Here is a 19,308-nt window from a genome sequence, read left to right as displayed (position 1 = left end):
CATGGACAGGAGGTGCAATAATAACATTTGGCGGTGTAAGCTAAATGGCGATAATGAATTTAAAAACACAGGATTTTGACACCAGAGAGTAACACCGCATAGCGATTATTATTTTAAGATGGAAGACAGAGATGAGGAGTGGAGGGTCATTTTGTTGACTGCATTTCTGGAATTAGTTCCTCATTTTATTTTTTCTGATATTACTAGAAACGGTAAAGTTAGTCCTCCTGCAGTAATTATGGGGGTATTCCATTGGAAATCAGAAACTCATTAAAAATGTGATGTTGAGAAGAATAAAGAAAAAAACATAAGGATTAAATGAAAAAAAGATAAAGTTACAGAAAATAAATCCAATCCACTATCTTGCAGAGTAAAATATTGCACCACCTTGTAATTTTGCTTGCTTGTTAGCAACCTCTGGAAGTCTTCTTGTAAGCTGAGAACTTTGGCTTTTCTTGGAAAATAACTGTTATCTTGAGGAACAGATTGAGCTTCTTCATCTAAGCAGGAGGGCTAATATAAGCTAGCTTTATAAATAAGCAGTGAGCAGAAAAATGAAAAAACATGTTGTCAGCAGGGTAATCCTTTTTCAAAAATTAATTCATATCAGATTAATTTCTTGAAATAATGCGGGTTAATGTTTTTTGCTTGAAAATTCCTTCTGTAAAAATTCTCAATTTGAACTGGTTTTATTAACTTCTTTTTTTGTATTTTTTCCCCACTTCATTGTTGGTTTAAGATTGTGCTTATTTTGAGCTTTAATTGATATGAAAGAAATTTAGTGGATTATCCTGGAGAGATTAAATGTGAGTGCATTAATGTAAAATTGCAGAATGTAACAGAGAATAAGGAGAGCCATCTGCAGAACTGAAGATATACAGTATTAGAACAACACTGTCAGCAGAAGCTGAACCATAAAGAAGTAAATTCAAGAGAAAGCGGATTAAAAAAAAATAACAAAAAGTGATGCTTGCTTCTCACAGTCTTAGGTGGAAATGTGTAAAGTACAGAAAGCTCACATGAAATGTCTACATATTTTTTGACCAAAGACAAAGTCACTTAACCAGCCTAAAACTTTGTATTTTTGATTAACTAAATACAGAGTATTTAACCTCTTCTTGTGTATTCATGAAATTATTTGTGGTTGTGTGAGTGCAGATTATATTTGTGTCTATCTATCCATAGTCCCGAACTAAGCAACAGTTGCACTCTCAAGCACTGGTCCAGTTTTTCAGGTTAATAAAGAAGTGATGCACATGTATGGAATTCCAAACTAAAGGAAAAATTTGTGATTCCACGATAGGGCTGCATATGGTAAATAGTAATGAGTAAACTCCCAATAGCTGATGATATAATAGGCCGTGATAACCAGTCGCACATCCAACCAAAGAGGCACTCACCAAGGAAGGCAATTTCTGTACAGAGTGCGGAACAGACTGCAATTGGCATCCCAGAATGTCCCACAGGCCTAAGGACATGGGTTGACCTGAAAGAAGTCTGATGTGTCGCATGTTACACTGAGAAGAAGGCAGCCATGTGTGGTGAGAAACTGTCCAGTTAGACAGAAGGTGGGTGACAAACTGTACTTGACACATTGTCAAACTTAACCCATTTCAGCACAGTCAGAGATCATTCAGAATTAGAAATTATAAATGGATCCTGTTAGCGGTTGGCCGACGCACCGAGAACACATGGAGGAAAACACATCTCTCTTGATAATTAAAATGTTGACATGAGTGTAAACTGATACTACATGTCATCCTTTGATTTTGTTTCCTTTGGTCTCCTAGATCATTCTCAATAACCTTTGGATTTTTCTTGTATCTATCATCCCTTTGTTATGGTCAAAGTAAACTGCCGGGCATAACACTCAAAGGAACCGTATGTAAATAAGTTAAAATAAAACAGTTAAAATAACAACAAGATAAAACAAGATAATAAAGATTTATTTGCTGATGTGTAATCAATACGTTAAAGCCTGTTTGTCTTTAAAATAGTTTTAAAAGCAGCAGTGATTGTTGAATATAAAGTTCCAGGGTATTCCATAACCTGGGAGCTGTAGTACTAAAAGCTCAATCAGCAAGTGACCTGAATTGCTACACTGGATAACCACAAACTGCAACAGGATGTTTAACATTGTAATATGCTATGAATATCAATAACTTTATATGTTAACAAAAGACTTTTATAAGATACTTGTGTTACCCGAGTTCACCCTGTCTTTGTACTGTTACAAAGTTTTGGTTGGTTTAAATCAAAATCAGTATAAACTGAATCATGGTTTCCTTTAACTTATTACATACAGCAGTGATGTTTATACGCTGCATATTCACGTTTCCCATCGAATGACTATACTGCTAATAAGAAAACACCATGAACTATGTACAATGTTCACCTCCTCTATGTTCTGTCTATTGGGGACCCCTTTAGTGAGCTGTGCAAGAGTTTAAACTGAACAAAGCATGCTGTCCATCCCAGATTGTGTTGTACACTGAAGTTGAAGTGGGAAGCTGCACTGTTCCGGCAGTTCCCTTTTTCTGCTTTTTGATCCGGAGTGTAGCAACACATCACAGTCTGACCTCAAAGGGGAACACCCCAGTTCTCTGCAATACTGCATGTGTTCTACCATTAAGCCCCCTCAAATCTCCCAGTTATTTTAAGTTTATGTATATAAGAGCACTCTGCAATCTGACTTGAATTTGTATTTATTGTACCGCATCGTGCAGAGTAAGAAGAACCTGACAGAATAGGGAATAATGTAGTGCATGTACTCAAGGAGGTCACTTTTAGTGTGCCATAGTGCTTATGGCTGTGGACTACAAACCATTAGGTTGTGGGTTCAGACGCCGCTACTGACACTGTAAATCACTTCACCTGCCTGTGCTCAGATTGGAAAAACAAAAGAAACGGAAGCAACTTTATCTCTCAGATGCACAGTAAGTCTCTTTGGATAAAAAAGCATCAACCTAATAAATGTACAGTTCCACTATTGTTTTTTAAAGAAATTTATAATTGTTTTCTTATTTTCCTTCTGCTGTCATTAAGTGTTGACTCCACCGAGGGGCTTGCTAAGTAACTTTATTCACTCTCCAAGTGTGGCCATTGTAGACTATTAAGGGCCTTGTTTCGTGTACTGTACTGTCTAGAACTAGTCACAGGAGATGACAACCTGACAAGCTGTCCAAACCACTGCCACACTGTCACTCAGTATGAAAAATGTGTTTTCATTAATTGCAGCTTTAATATTCAAGTCTCACTGGTGAATCTTCAGCCAGTAAATCAGGCTGTATATATTGGCAACATGTCATTTTAATGTTAAAAAAAGATGTTTATGTAAATCATTACATATTCCAATCATAGCTTATCCAGTTACACTAAAAAAAAATTCATCTCTAGTGACACTTTTCTGTTTCTGATTGTCTGTTATAAAATAAGTAAAAGTCCAAGCTAATTACAATGAATCTAAATGAAATCAATTCTTAATACACCTGATCTAGTTAAATATTTCAACATGCAGCGTTGACAGCATGTTTAGTGGTACTGTTTTCTTTTCTTAGAGCACTGATTTGTAATCAATGATCAGAGAAAGAATGAAAACACAAAGGCTTTGTATTGAACATGTGCAGTAACTTCTAACGGCAATAATGTCAAAACATTGGCAATGTAGAAAGATGTTTATTATTTTATCATTTTATTTTTTATTGTTATATCAAATTAAGTTTACTAAACGAAAAAAAACATATTGCATTCTATTTATTAGTGACACATCCACTCCTAAATGACATTGAATCCAATAAAAAGAATGATAACGTCTCTGCAACAGCCAGCTGCACAAACTGACCCAGTGCTCAAACGTTAGTGTGGAAGGGCCTCATTTGCACCTCAGACAATAGTGTGAAATGGTGATTCTTCAGCCAGGGTCCTTCAAGATCTAAGAGTGTAACCTAATATGTAACAGTGCCAGGGTGACATGGGTTCAAATCCTGTCCTCGGGTATTGTCAGTTAGAGTTTGCACAGTCTCCATCACGTCTATGTGGGCTTTCCTTCAGACATTCATTTTCATCGCAAGTCTGGATTGGCCCTATGGTTTCTGCCTTGCATGCCATACTGTTAGGATAGATTTTGGTACTCCGTAACCCTGAATTGCATTAAGCTGGTTTCAGAATGTTACCATATATTATTATTTCAAGGAATAAGTGTTAAGATATACCTGATCATTCATGTTAATGTTAATGCGTTTATGGAAAAAAATGGTAATTTGCTCATATTGCTTATGCTTGAGTGCATTTCCATCCAATTATAATTCATTCTCTGAATGCATTCAATTACAATGTTTCAGTAGTACATTTAGATTCTGTGCATTTGTTTATAAGCTTGGTGTCTCTGCATAATATTTTTTTTTTGGTACAGAAAAAATGTGATTTCTTGCTTTCATTTCCTGGAAGATGGTTTCAGGCACACCCTGCTCTAATTTGACTTAGATTCTCCTTGAAACTCATGCATTATAAATAAGAAAATATTGTGGGCATAGTGCTAAATAAATCAGGCTCCTGACCTCCTGTTCTTGCTTGCACTTCTTGTGCTACAAACACAGCAACATTTATAAGACACAGAGATAGACTGGGCTAAACTTCTAAAGTTGATAAGAAAGCATAAATTAAAATCTGAGTAATAACTAAAAGAGTTCCATAACAAATGAGTAGATCAGAAGGAAAACACCGTCAATATAACATTTATAAAATTAAGATCAACATTGTGATGGTCAGAAGTGTTTGCTTTTTTATACAAACACAAGGCACTGCTTTAGTGTTTCTTCCATTATATTGGAGCAAGGGACCATGGGAGCCACTCAATTGCACTGCTCTGTCCATTCCCTAACAAATACAATTCAATGTCACTGGGTGGTTTTTACATTTAAATTTATGTTTATTTGCTTAGTAGATGCTTTTATCCAAAGCAACTTACAAAAACAGGTAAATAATTGAGTAACATTAGGCTAAGTCTGTTTGTTTAGCAAGTGTAATAGAATGGGTAACAAAAACGTCAATTGCCACAATTGAAAAGATGTAATAACTCATACATTTACAATGATAGAAATCATAGATTTCAGGACATTAGCACACTCTGGATGAGAACAGGCCATTCAGCCCAAAGGGTTGTAGGGTATCCCAGCAGCACTTGGGTACAAGGCAAGAAAACGCTCAGATGAGAGAGTCCATTACAGCATCTGTAAATGCTTACACTCACACAGAGCCATATTTGTGCAACCAGTAAACTCCAAATATTAAATGAGGTGTATCTATATGTACTTGTGTGTATGTGTGTTTATATGTATTGTAAGAGCTAGCCTGGCCACAGACAGACACAACACCGCAATGTCCACAACACACACATTTATTACACTACTATTTACACAACTATTTACAGTTTGCTCAGTCCTTGGTCCTTCGGGCCAGCTCCACTCCTGTCTCGCAAGCTCCGTCCTCTTCCACCCGACTCCGGCTCCCCGAATGGAGTGAGGCGGCCCCTTTTATAATGCCCTAGATGTGCTCCAGGTGCCTGATGATGAACTTCCGGCAGCACTCTCCAGTGTGGCGGAAGTGCTGCCCTTGCACCTGGAAACACTCCGGGTATACACCATCCCTGGTCTGTCAGCACTTCCTGGTGTACCAGAAGCGCTGTCCCCAAGGGATCATGGACCATTCAGGTGCCCAGGGAAGAGAAGTGCCGCTCTCCTGGACCCTTCCTCCAGGCGTCCCGGTGGGGCAGGGTTCCTGGCCGTCTATCACACTGCCCCAACCCCAGCTGAAGCCCGTATGGCGAAGTGGCCTGTCCCGCGAGGGCTGTCCTTCAACAGGTTGGGGCCCCGGCATGTCCTGTGTCACAGTTCCACCCTAGAAGAGATAAGCAAAACAAGGGTGGGGAGGTGTGTTCACGACGCACCTCCATGTCCCCATGCCCTCCGGACATGGCAACAGGACGGGTTTCTGTGCTTCACCTGGTCCCCAGCCAGGCTCGGGGCTTCCCTCTACACCCGGATCCTCCTCCTTACACTCTGGGACGCAATGACGGTCTGAGTCTCCTTATGGGATAAAGAGAGACCCTGTGCCGTCTGCATCCCTGTGGACCTCATGGAGGCTGCCGCCGGCTTTTGGAGCGGTGTGCTTCGGCAACCGGCACTCACCAGCCAGCCCCTCACACACCCCCGCACTGGACTCGCCCCTATGGCACAATCGGCCACTCGCCCCAGATCCACTGTAGGAGGCTTGGCTACTTGGTGACCGGAATGAAACAATACCGGCTCCACTTCACTCAGCCCTTCTTTTTTATGTATGGTATGGGTCCCACTTACCTGTACTGCCACGTCTCTCGTAGTGTTTTCAGAGGCGCGATCGCCTTCTCCTCCAGCTTCTGGATGGTCTCTTGGAGGACGTGGATTACCTGCGAAAGCGACCGGATGGGCTGAAGGACCTCCTTCAACTCTCAAATGGCCGCAAGCACAGAGGTTAAATCAGCCATCAGGGGACTCGCATTCCGCTTGCCTTTACCTGCCGTCCGTAAGCCACACTGATGCTGCCGGGTCAGTTGGGTCCTCTGACAAGGGGTAAAGGTTCACCGCCCCTGCTTGCATTACGCTATGTGCAGGGAGCTGGCACACACCCTCCACCTCCTTACCTGCATGACGAGGAACCCCCCGGCCCTTTGCCGCAGCCTGCTATCTCAGGCCACTCCCCATGGGTTGGGACTCCAGGCACTCCTGTTTGTTTAGCTAATAGCAGTTTGTTCCAGAGTTTCACAACTCTTTGCATTAAGAAGTGCTTTCTGGCTCGTTTTAAATACAGTTTCTCTTAATTTCCACTGATGTTCTCAAGTACGTAATTCACTGTTAAGCTGAAAGAGTGTTGCAGGATCCACTTTGTCAATGTCTTTCAATATTATGAAGACCTAAATCAGGTTCCCATGCAGTCTTCTCTACTTGAGACTAAACAGGTTTAATTCTCTGAGTCTATCAGAGTAGGGCAAGTCCCGGGATGCACTTGGCTAACCGTGGTGACCAGAACTGCACACACTACTCCAGATGCGGTCTAACTAATGCATTGTATAGTTTGGGCATAGTGTCCCTTGACTTAAATTCATCAGTTTTTATGACATAACCTAACATTTTATTTGCCTTTTTAATTTATTCTGTTTATTAGTCAATGAAAATACTGTGCCAACATAAACCCCCAAATCCTTTTCAGAAGTTGCTTCCTGTATGACAGTGTCTGCCATCTATTATTTATAATTGTGTAGCACTTTGCACTTTTCTACACTAAACTTCATGTTCCAGGTGACTGGTTATACTACTTTGGGTTACTTTTTTCTCTGTTGTAAGGGATTTCTAGGATTTTCCAGCCCTAGTTTGTGTTTGCGTGGTTATGATTGCACTTGCTGCCAGGGTATGTGTGCCGGCGTGTGTGTTTGTGTTCACATTATATCACAGAAGGCACCCCATGAAAACTATGACACAGTCCATTGAGTGTCTTAACTTTGCTTCTCAAAGCACTTGACTGTTTGACAGGAGAAGGCTAACTTCACGAGCAGTTTCAGTTGTTTGACCTGTTGTCTGCTTACAGACATATAATTTCTGCTTATCCATTTTGGTTCTGATTGCTTCTTTTAGTCCCTTATTATTATCATCTTGTATCCTGATTCAAGTTTATTTTTTATTTTTTGTATTATTATGTTTTGTGCATTCTGATTTACTGTTGTTTCCCCGTGAATTTGCACTGTTGTCATTATAAGTTAGTGGTGTTCATGAAATCAAATGATAATATGTTGTTGACTGCAGTGATGCTTGTTGTTAGCCAAAAGAGCCAACAGGAAGTATGACATCAGTGCACTGTCGCTATAAATAATGGTGACATGTACAGATCCAAAAAATTTAGTTTGGCACTGACTCTGCCACAGGAGTTGACAAAGGTTACAAACAGTGTTTTTATCCTGTTGTTAGGAAAAATAAACAAGGAAATCAATAGCAAAATCAAAAAGAAAGTCACATGTAATTACATATCATATCCAATTCACAGATGAACTGGGACCACACAAGGTAACCGTTACACGATTGTGCCAATTAATTTGCACCGTTCAGGTGCATCATAGGATGCTTTATAATAGAAATGGGGGACATGAAACCTTTGACATTCTGTTGCCTGTAATCACAGCAAAAACGCTGTCAAAATACACGTGAAACAATAATCAAAAAACCTTTTAAATCCAAAACTAATGTCAGAAGTGGAATCTTTAGGTTACAAACCACTCAAAAGATGGATAATAGATTTTTTTGTGCTGAAGGGAAACCCAGGAAAAATGTAATACAAATTACAATCACATCTAGTAAAGCTTTTTCCTTGTTGTTTAAATAATTACCAAGTCTGTTTTTTTCAAAAACAAATGTGAAGATCTTCTTCTCTAGTTTCTAAATAAACACAGTTATTCACACAACAACCATAAACTTAAATGGAAAATTTCTTCAGAAATGGGAAATAAATGGAATAATTCAGGTGACTGATTTGCATAATTTTTTATGTCTGATATATTTTTGTGTATCTGATATTGTAGTCTTATATTATTATTAGCTTAAGTATTGAGTTTGAAGGTGGAAGGTACAACTGCTTTTGCAGAGTTTACTTTAAAAAATGGCTGGCGGTAAAGAAAACCAACAGTGTGCCTGGTGCCTACATAAAAATGTATACCATTGACCTATGATTTCATCTTTATGGGCAAATGAAGTGTCAGCAAGCTGTTGGCTTGTAATTATTTTAAAGTTTTCAATGATTGTTTGATCCTTTCTCAGGAATTGATGCCAATATCATTGATGGTCAAGGAAGAACAGCATTGGATATTCTCAAGGAGCATCCATCTCAAAAATCACAACAAATTGCAGCTCTTATTCAAGGTATGATACTACTAAATGAAAAAGAACAAAAAAATTCCTCTTCGGATAATGCTGCTAACCTTCACGTAAGGCTGCTGCTTGCTGTTTCAATTAGTCTCAAAGTGCTAAGCCACCACCACAGTCATTACAAAGGCCATCTACCCTTTTTATTTCTTATGGGAAGATCATTGCTTCTGTGCTACAGAATGTGACTCATGAGCCTGTGTGACTGGTGAGACAAAAATACACATACATGGCTCATGCACATGTGGCTTGTACTTTAATTTTTGTGACACTGAAGTACAAATGTTTTTGAAAAACTGTGGTTTTAATTATGATGCAAGCTATATACTACTGAAATAAAAATAGGACACATTGGTGAACATCCTTTTCGGGGTTCTCCTGATAGATAGAGTATCTGTGTTGGAATAAAAAATGGATATGAGGATCTTGGGTCAGGCTTGACAGATTGAATGAAACACAGCATTCAGTTTTCAGTATTCTTTTTTTTTAATTCAAGAGCAATAATAAAAGAATAAAAGACAGGAATTATATGTGATAAAAGTCAGTAGAATATCAAACTTTAGAATATTTTAAGATAAACCTCTCTCTATCTTTCTGCTTTGAATTAATGGTTAAATATCTCATTTCCCAGGCTTCATCTATTAATTGATGGCTTATTATGCCATTCATTTGTTTTTGTTGTTTTTTTTAACTTTTTTATCTTTGTTTTTTTGCAGAATACATGGCAGAAAAAGCTTGCACAAAAAATGTAGAAGAACCAGTACGGCAGTGCCCTGTCCCAACACCTCGTACCTCTGTTTCAACGCCAGCTGCATCACCTTCTCCTAAAACTAAACGTAAGATGCTTTATTTGCTGTTTTATTGCTACTACAAACAGAATAGTAAACTCACCATAGAGTTTGAAAATTGCAAATTGAAAACCCATCCTGACTCATGCTGTCACATTGAGCAAGTAACCAGTTGTTCCTGTAGTAATATTTTAAGTTCATTAATCTGAAGATGTTTATGCCTAAAAAAATTTAACTATCAAGTTTACGTGTATTGCCTTATGTACATGGTACAATTAAATTTTTATTTGCATGTCTTGTCAAAACATCAACAATAATACAATACCAGTAAAAGAAACACACACATGTATACATAGCATGCAACATATACATGATAGCAATGCACAGTGCCACCTAGCACTGACCCAATGGACTTTTGCTCAGTTTAATTGCTTGCTTGGGTAGATTGTTCTTACAAGGTCTGCTAACATTTTGACACAATAAGATTGTGGCTGTGTGACAGTGGCGGGTTCATTCTTTTCAAAGGGTCTTTTGTGGCACTGAAGCTGTTCATTTGAATAACGGAATACCAGCTTATATTGCTACTTACGCCACACTGATAGCCCTAACCCTAACCCCTAACTTTAACCCTAACCCTAACTCTGCTGATGCAATTGTAGTCTCTAAACTCTAAACAAGTTGTTTCATCCCTTGTGCACTAAGAGGTTTTTGTCATTATTGTGACTAATTTGCATACCCAAAAATAAGGAGCTATTACTCAGCGTATGTAATAAAGAAGCTTCAAATGGCTGAAGAGTAGTGAGTATAACACTTCAAATTTTGAAAGCAAAGTATTTATATGATTAAAAACCTTTGTTTACACCAATATTAACTAAAATAAACACAAAACAATTGGATGCTTCAGAGATTTCTCCCCAAAAAACAGGATTTTACAGCACATAACCATGGCAATTTATGATGCACAAGTTTGTGCCCCAATCTGTCATCTATCATTGTGCCAAGTTTAGATGTCATATCCCATAGCCTTGCAAAGTTATGCTGTTTGGCACAAGGTGTTTTCATGGCAGTCATTGAAACCATTTCTGTTTACCACTAAACCTGTTGTTTTGCACATTAGATTTAGGTTTTTGTGTTTCCATTTTCTCCTGCATTCTGTTGCAGTTCAGTGCATTTTGATTTATTTTTTCTTACTGTTGTTGCCTTTTTCTTGCATTTCACATCTGGAATAAACTAAGTACATGTGCACATTTTCATACCAGCTTCTTCCAGTTCTGGGTTACAGGGATAGCCTTGGGCACAGGGCAGGAAGGAGGCAGTCTGGAGTAAAGCGCTAGTCATACAGACACATACACCTAGACCAGTGTTTCTCAACCACTTTTGAGTTGCTGGAGGCAGTTGCTGGGGCATGATCATATGAGACTTGTTCGTGGTATAATCCATCCCACCCACACCACTACCACCAAGATGGATGGATGGATGGATGGATGGATGGATGGATGGATGGATGGATGGATAGATAGATAGATAGATAGATAGATAGATAGATAGATAGATAGATAGATAGATAGATAGATAGATAGATAGATAGATAGATAGATAGATAGATAGATAGATAGATAGATAGATACTTTATTAATCCCAAGGGGAAATTCACATACTCCAGCAGCAGCATATTGATAAAGAAACAATATTAAATTAAAGAGTGAGAAAAAATGCAGGTAAAAACAGACAATAACTTTGTATAATGTTAACGATGAACAGAGCTATGTGAGAATTTATTTTTTTGTTTCTAATCGCACTCACGTTATGTGTTCATAATGTTATGCATACTGCATGGTACAATCGATCCCTGTTTTTTGAGGGTGTATGTGTGTGTAGCTGAAACGCCTCTTTTTCTCTCTCTCGTGCTCATGACACAGTAGCATGAGCGGCGTGATACAGTGATATTTCATTGAATTGAGGGTCCTCACATGAAGCTTTGAGAGGCATAATTACAGTGTAACGGTACACCACAAAACACTGCCTGTACTCTTAAGTTGAAACTGAAAGAGCAGTTTTTAATAAACTAACATGTTGAGAATGGGCACCAGAAAATGTCTGGTATGGCAATTGTACCCATAATGCTTGAACTGTAACGCTGCATGCTTTGAAGCTTCAAAGTTATACTAAAAGCAGTAAAGATCTATCGTAGCGTTAAGTCCTTCATCAAATGTGTCGTTCTCAATAAAGTCAAAATTGTGATCAAAATCTGACTCAAGGTTTGTGTGTAATGATGAGCTGTTACAAAAGCAATTTGTTTCCTGTCTTTGCACCCAGCTGTATACATCTACATTATTAGAATGGACTAAAACTCAAATATTCAATTGTAATGAGCCTTTCACTATATGCAGCTTAAAGTAGGTGAGATCTTTGATCAAAGCAGATTCACTCAGCTTCACATGCTGCTTGCCTTGGCAGATACTTGTGCAAATCTCAGCTTTTAATAATGAAAGAGAGTAGACAACTTGGAAAATTATGATTTATTTGAAAGAGGACACTCTTGGGTGTGTAGAAATATCATTCCTGCTTTTTATTGACTTGTGGGTTTACTGCAACATTTACAACCAGCTTTAAAATACTGCCAACATGAACATCTCATGAATAAATGGCTACCTGCCTGAGCTCATATTGATCATGTAACTAAGCTTTGACCCTAGCTTCCACCCTAGGTCATTGTCCATATGGAACTCTTTGTGGGTTTCTTATAAAGGTACTTGCCATTGACATACATGTACAGTATGTTAGGTAAACTGGCGACTATAAACTGGCTCCAATGTTATTGAGTGTGTGGGATGTATGCTTGTCCCCAGTGATGAATTTGTGTCCTGTCCTTGTTGCCTATGTAGCAGTGATAGACCTTAAATTGGATTAAAGAATGAATTCAGAATTTTCTACATTTGTAGCACACACTCATTTGCCTAAAATAATTGTTAATTGAAGTATTACTAATAAATAATTAAAAATAAACAGCAAATTACAATGGCAGTTGTGAAGGACAGCCGGGTCCCATGCCCGGCAGGGACGCCCCTGCTGCATCTATTCCGGGGGAGCCACCATGGGCAGCTCAGTACCTCCCCCGGGACGCTTGGTGGCAGCCTCCCTGATGGACGATGATTCCCCAACCTGGCGCAAGGCTCCATGGGAGATGGAGTCCTCCACAGCCTGGTTGGGGGCTTGGATGGCCGCCAGGGGGAGCTGCATGGACTTTCCAGCCCAGCTGGTCGACTCGTCAGCCCCACCCGGAAGGTCAATTAGGACCAGGTAATCAAGCACCTGGAACGCTTCCGGGTGGGGTATAAAAAAGGCCAGCCACCACCACTCGAGAGAGCCAGAGTCGGGAGGAGGAGGACTAAGCCTAAGGAGGAGGAGGAGGAGGAGGAGGAGGAGGAGGAGGAGGAGTGGTGGTGGTGGTGGTGGTGGTGGTGCTGAGGTGGAAAGAGAGAGATTGTGAGTGTATTTGGGACTGTGTTGAGCTGTGGGACACGGGGAAGGCGTGCCCCACGGCTGAAGAAATAATAAAGCGTGTTTTATTTAAGTACATGCCTCTGCCTGAGTCTGTGCTTGGTCGGGCGCTATAGAGCGCCTTTTACACAGTCTATGAAGCATCAGAGCAGAGATGAAACAAAATACATGCACTCTGGATCCACAAACATTAAGATTTAAAAAAAAACAAATTGCCTTCATTTCTGAGGTATATTTATAGCAAAAAAGCCAAGTTTTAGTAGGCACAGTGTAGATAGGAAGTGCTGAAACAGAATGTGATGTTTTATGACAAATAACTAGCTTCAAAATTGCCAAACGTATGTGTTAAGTGATTTAAGAATGTTATTCATTATATTATATTATATTATATTATATTATATTATATTATATTATATTATATTATATTATATTATATTATACTGCAGTGGGTTGGCACCCTGCCCAGGATTGGTTCCTGCCTTGTGCCCTGTGTTAGCTGGGATTGGCTCCAGCAGACCCCCGTGACCCTGTGTTTGGATTCAGCGGGTTGGAAAATGAATGGATGAATATTATATTATATTATATTATATTATATTATATTATATTATATTATATTATATTATATTATATAGTGGACCCTTGACTTACGAACTCAATTCGTTCGCGAGGGCTGGTTGTAACCCAAGTTGGTTGTAAGTCAAGACTATTTTTCCCATAAGAAATAATGGAAATGCCCTTAATGTGTTCCAAACCGCCCATAGCAACACTTACTTAACTTTTTTTTAATAGAAAAGGGTTGTATAATGTGCATAATTTACCAAAAACACCAATAACTTTTCTAATATACTAACCAAAAAGTTATAAAAAGTGGCTAGCCTACCAGAAACAACAATTTCATACTGTATTCACCATTTAAGTTGACATCTTTGGCTTGCAGGAAGGAAGGAGGAAGAGAATGAAATGGAAGGTGGTTATTGTTTGGAAGGAGTTTCCTTATACAAATCTTTTCTTTGTAAAATTGTCGAGTTGGTGGATTTCGACATGCTGTACATATTAGCGAGATCGGTCACATGAATGCCACTCTCATATTTCCACACAATTTCCTTCTTCGTTTCGATTGTGATCGCTTTCTTTACCTTCGCTTCCTTCCTTAGCAATTATCGAAATAAATTATATAGATCACTGCACTGACCGAAATTATATCCACAAACATATGTATCTGGGCTCCGACTTACAAATGCTCTCGGCTGTTTGTTTACAGTCGCACAAGCAGATACACGTGACCGCATTCGGGTCGTAACGCAAGATGTTGGTCATAATTCAAAACAAAAATTTTGGTCGTAAAGCAAGTTGTTCGCATGTCAGGCCGGTCGTATATCAAGAGTCGACTGTATTATATTATACTAGTCATTTAGCCCGTTACAATAACGGGCGCTAGAACAGTAGTGCATAAACATTAGTAGGAACAGTCTATATTAAATGGCAAGGGACTTTGACCTCATTCTTTTTGTTGGTCGGATTTTTCTTTCTTTCAGCCTTTCTTTTGTTGATGTTTACTTGCTGAGCTGACCGTTCTTCATGGGCTGCTGCCGTGTATTGTGTGTCTTTAATTTTCTGTGACAGTAATACTGTCTTGTACAGCTCTATTCAATAAGGGCGCGTAGATAATTTAGTTCAAATGGCTCTGGAATATGTGAAGAGCAACAGGTGCAGATCTTTATTTACACGTGCCTTTATTCGCTGCGCCCAATTGAGGTCGTCCTTTTGAGGCTCGCCTTTTTGTGCGCGCCCTTATTGAAGGATGCCTGTACGCGCCCTTATTGAAGGATACCGTCTTATACGTTTGCTGGCTTGTACGTCCGTAATATACGTCCGTACGTCCTTAATATACCTTTAATTTTCTCTGCCGGTAATACAGGCGTGCGCGTCGGTAATATGCCTTTAATCTCCTCTGACAGTAATACTGGCTTGTATGTGGCTGTAATATGCGTCACTGTATTGTGTACCTTTAATTTCCTCTCGCAGTAATACTGGTTTGTATTTCCGTAAAACGACTCTAACTTTCTCTGACAGTAATATCGCGCACAGCACCGTGCCCCGCGCATGCGCCCTTCACCAGAAGACACCCACACACGGACACCTGGACGCACATAGGGATTTTATATTATATTATATTATATTATATTATATTATATTATATTATATTATATTATATTATATTATATTATATTATATTAAAGAGGAGTGTGGTTGATGCTGATGCTCCATGGATCCATCATTCTGGATTTGAATCTCAGCGGTGGTCACCAACAACATTAACTTATGTTAATTGCCGTCTTGTATCTTGGCCCTAATGTGTGCATATTTGTGTTTGTTTCTGGTTGAACTGACACCCTGTCCAGGAGGGTAATCTTCCTCCTTTTATACTCCATGTACCTGAATCAGGTGGACTTACAAATGTTCAGTATGTATGGATAATATAATAAACTACACAATTTGAAACAATTTATAGAATCAATAATATATTATTGTATAAAGTAAAAATATGTACCAAGTTGTAATGACTATTTGATTATATTAGGGAGTCAGTCAACCTCTAGCAACCCTAATATTATGCCAAACCTGCTTAAAGAATGATTTTTTGTGATAATAAAGCATTGAACAGCTGGAAGCTTCTTCAATTAGTTGGTTTTTTTTTTCTTTTTCCGGATAATATATTACATAGTGACAGAAAATACTCACGGCTAAGGTTGCTTCCTTAAAATGTTCACGCTTCAGTTACTTTCAGTAATTTGCTTTTCAGAATTCCTAATTGCTACCGTTCTCTAGTTCAGCTGTCTGTTAATAATATTTGACTTGTTTTGCGTTCAGTTCCATTTTTTTCACGTTAGGGTTTAGAATGAAAGATTTTCATGGACTCTGCCCTCTTCCTGTTAAACTAAAGGTTTAGACTACATTTCTGGCTTTAAATCTGATCTGTGTGTCCCTTTGACAGGGTTACATCCTGTTCCTGTGTTGTGTGTTCCACGTTTTCAGGTTTGTTATTGAAATACTACCTTCTGAAACTCCCAAGGCCACAAGTCCACATTTATTGTTGTAGTTTAATTTAAAAGCAGACTCTTGTTTAAAACATGCCTTAGCAAGAGAGTGTGGAGGAAGGCTACATTGCTACATTTTATGTTCTCAACATGCACATTGATTTCTTTTTATTTATATTTTTTTAGTGTTGCTATGTTTGGCTATCTAAGCTAATCACTACGGAAATACTGCTTGTTTCTTCTTGATCTGTTCTTTCGTTTTGATTTAGTGAGGGATTTTTTTCATTATAATGCTTGCTTTCTTTTTGTCATTAAAGACGTATAGGATTTTATGAACAAAAATAATTCTTTTGTTTATATACTTATTTATGATTTCATTATTGTTTACTCTTTTATACTAAACCAAGCTCTTGCTTATAGGCTAAGGCACATCCTTCTCTGAGGTCCTTGTTGAACTACATTACAGGGTGATGTTACAATGTGGTGTTAATGGGTGTCTGTTTGAACCATTTAGTTTTGTTTTCTAAATCATAATGATGTTTATTTTCAAATATTTAATTCTCTGTGCTTTTCTACTCTGTGCAAAATGAAGTAACAGACACACACTGTATAGTTTCAGACCACATTTTACTTGGTACCTGTGGTGTAAATGTGACAAGAATACTTTCTAAATATGTAATTTTATCATTTACTTTTATATCATTTTCTTTATTTGCATATGACCTTCACTTCTGAGGTAATGTTTAATCCTTTTGTCTATTTTCAGATCTGTTGATTTTCTCACAAAAAAGTTCATTGCACCAGGTCATTGCAGGTCATACAGTTACGTCCATAAGTATTTGGACAGTGACACAATTTTCATAATTTTGTCTCTGTACACCATCACAATGGATTTGAAATTAAGCAATCATTATGCTATTGACGTGTAGACTTTCAGCTTTAATTTAAGGGGTTTAACAAAAATATTATATGTGCCCTTTAGGAATGACAGACATATTTCAGCATAGTCCAGCTTCCTCCTCCGAGCCCCCACATCCATTTTTGGACAATCTAACATAATCATCCATATTATAATCATTTTCAATATTTGGTTGAAAATACTTTACAGTCAATGACTGCCTGAAGTCCTGAACCCATGGCCATTTCCAAGTGCTAGGTTTCCACTCTAGTGAGACTTTGCCAGGCCTTTACTGCAGCTGTCTTCAGTTGCTTCTCATTTATTGGACTTTCTGCCATCACTTTTGTCTTCAGTAAGTGAAATGAATGTCCATTTGGGTTGAGGTTAGTTGATTGACTTGGTCATTGAATAATCTTCCACTGCTTTGTGTTGAAAAGCACTTGGTTCACTTTCGCAGTATGTTTTGCCCAGTTGTCCATCTGTATGGTAAAGTGTTGTCCTATTGGTTTAGCAGCATTTGCTGAATTTGAACTGATAGTATAGCCCTCTACACTTCAGAATTCGTCCTCTACTTCTGCCAGCAGTCATATTATCAACAAGCACCAGTGACTGACTTCCATTGGCAGTCATGCATGATCATGCCATAAAACTGCCTCTACCATTTTTCACAGATGATGTGGTATTCATTAGATCATGAGCTGTTAATTCTCTTCTCCATACTCTTCTATTTCCATCATTCTGGTACATTTTGATCATAGTTTCCTTTTTCAAAAAAAATTGTTCCAGAACTGGACAGGGTTTTTAAAAATGTTTTCAAGCAAAGTCTAATTTGTCCTTCATCTGTTTGATGTTTACCAGTAGTCTGCACCCTCTGTCTTTACTTTCATGAAGACTTCTCTTGATTGTAAACTTTGACAATGATAGGTCTACCTCCTGGAGAGTGTTCTTGGTTTGGTTAAATGTTGGGAAGGGGTTCTTCTTCACCAAGGACAGAATTCTGCGATCATAATGCACCATTGTCTTCTGTGGTTTTCTGGACCATCTGGTGTTGCTGAATTCACCAGTGTGTTCCTTCCTTTTATGACTGTACCAAATGGTTGATATGACCAAACCTCATGTTTCTGCTGTCTCTCTAAAGGGTTTGTTTTCTTTTTTCAGCCTAATGATGGACTGTTTTTATTTGCTTGGACAGCTCTTGGGTCCTCATATTTAGAGTTCACAGAGACAGCTTCCAAATACAAATTCCACACGTGGATTCAATTCCACACCTTTTTGCCTGCTTAATAGTTAATGAAATATTGAGGGAATTGCTTCCACCAGCTTGTCAGTCAAATGTCCAAATACTTTTGAACCCCTGGAAATGGTGTGTGGGGCTATGCAGAAAAATGTCTGTCATTCCTAAACAGCTCATATGATATTTTTGGTAAACCCTTTAAATTAAAGATGGAAGTCTACACATCAATCACATAATGGCTGCTTTTTTTCAAATTCATTGTGGCATACAGAGTGAAAATTATGAAAATTGTGTCACTGTTCAAATACTTATTAACCTGACTGTATATGCTCATGCACTCTTACACCACATCATCTTAGATTAGATAATTAACTTAATCTGCATGAGAGGAAAATTGTGTACCTGGAGAAAAGCCCACACTGACACAGGGGAAACAAGTAAACTCTGAAAATCAAGCCCTGTCTCTTGGAATTATACGACAACAGCACTCACCATTAATGGTGGGAAATGGCTGAGGTGCCACTATACAGAATTTTTACAAAAAACATTGGTCAAGATACATAAATATTGTGATTTTTAATGGTTTATATTGCAGAGTATTTTTCCTTTTTGACTGAAGTTGAAGTTAACATATCTATAAAAGCAAATGTATTAATCTGATCTTCATAATAATATTAATTAAGCCTTCCAGAGGCTGCCAAAGAGAAACAGTATAATGCTTCCACCACCATGCTTCAGTGTGGGAATGTGTTTTTGATAATATGCAGTGTTTGTCTTATTGTCAATGTGACAGTTAGTCCAAGAGCCGAAAAGCTCAGTTTTGGTCACATAAGAACATTAGAAAAATTGTGATGAAAACAGGCTGTTAACTCCAGCAAGCTCAGTTATTCTATTCACTTAGGTTGTC

The 19,308-nt window shown here is 38.4% G+C and overlaps 1 protein-coding gene across 4 annotated transcripts in view; it reads left to right on the top strand.

The window, feature by feature from the left end:
- The window catches only part of anks1b (ankyrin repeat and sterile alpha motif domain containing 1B), a 1,280,504-nt gene that overhangs the window by 531,103 nt on the left and 730,093 nt on the right, over positions 1 to 19,308 (top strand). For all 4 annotated transcript variants that reach the window (XM_028816795.2, XM_051924626.1, XM_051924632.1 and 1 more), the window contains exons 6-7: positions 8,838 to 8,939; positions 9,659 to 9,778. In XM_028816795.2, the coding sequence (XP_028672628.2) occupies positions 8,838 to 8,939; positions 9,659 to 9,778 (222 nt within the window). The remainder of the gene's footprint in view (positions 1 to 8,837; positions 8,940 to 9,658; positions 9,779 to 19,308) is intronic.

Source organism: Erpetoichthys calabaricus, chromosome 1 (assembly GCF_900747795.2).
Source record: "Erpetoichthys calabaricus chromosome 1, fErpCal1.3, whole genome shotgun sequence".
In the NCBI taxonomy this organism is placed as follows: domain Eukaryota; kingdom Metazoa; phylum Chordata; class Cladistia; order Polypteriformes; family Polypteridae; genus Erpetoichthys; species Erpetoichthys calabaricus.
Note: the sequence above shows the minus strand (reverse complement) of the source record. Positions and strands in the feature narration are given on the sequence as shown.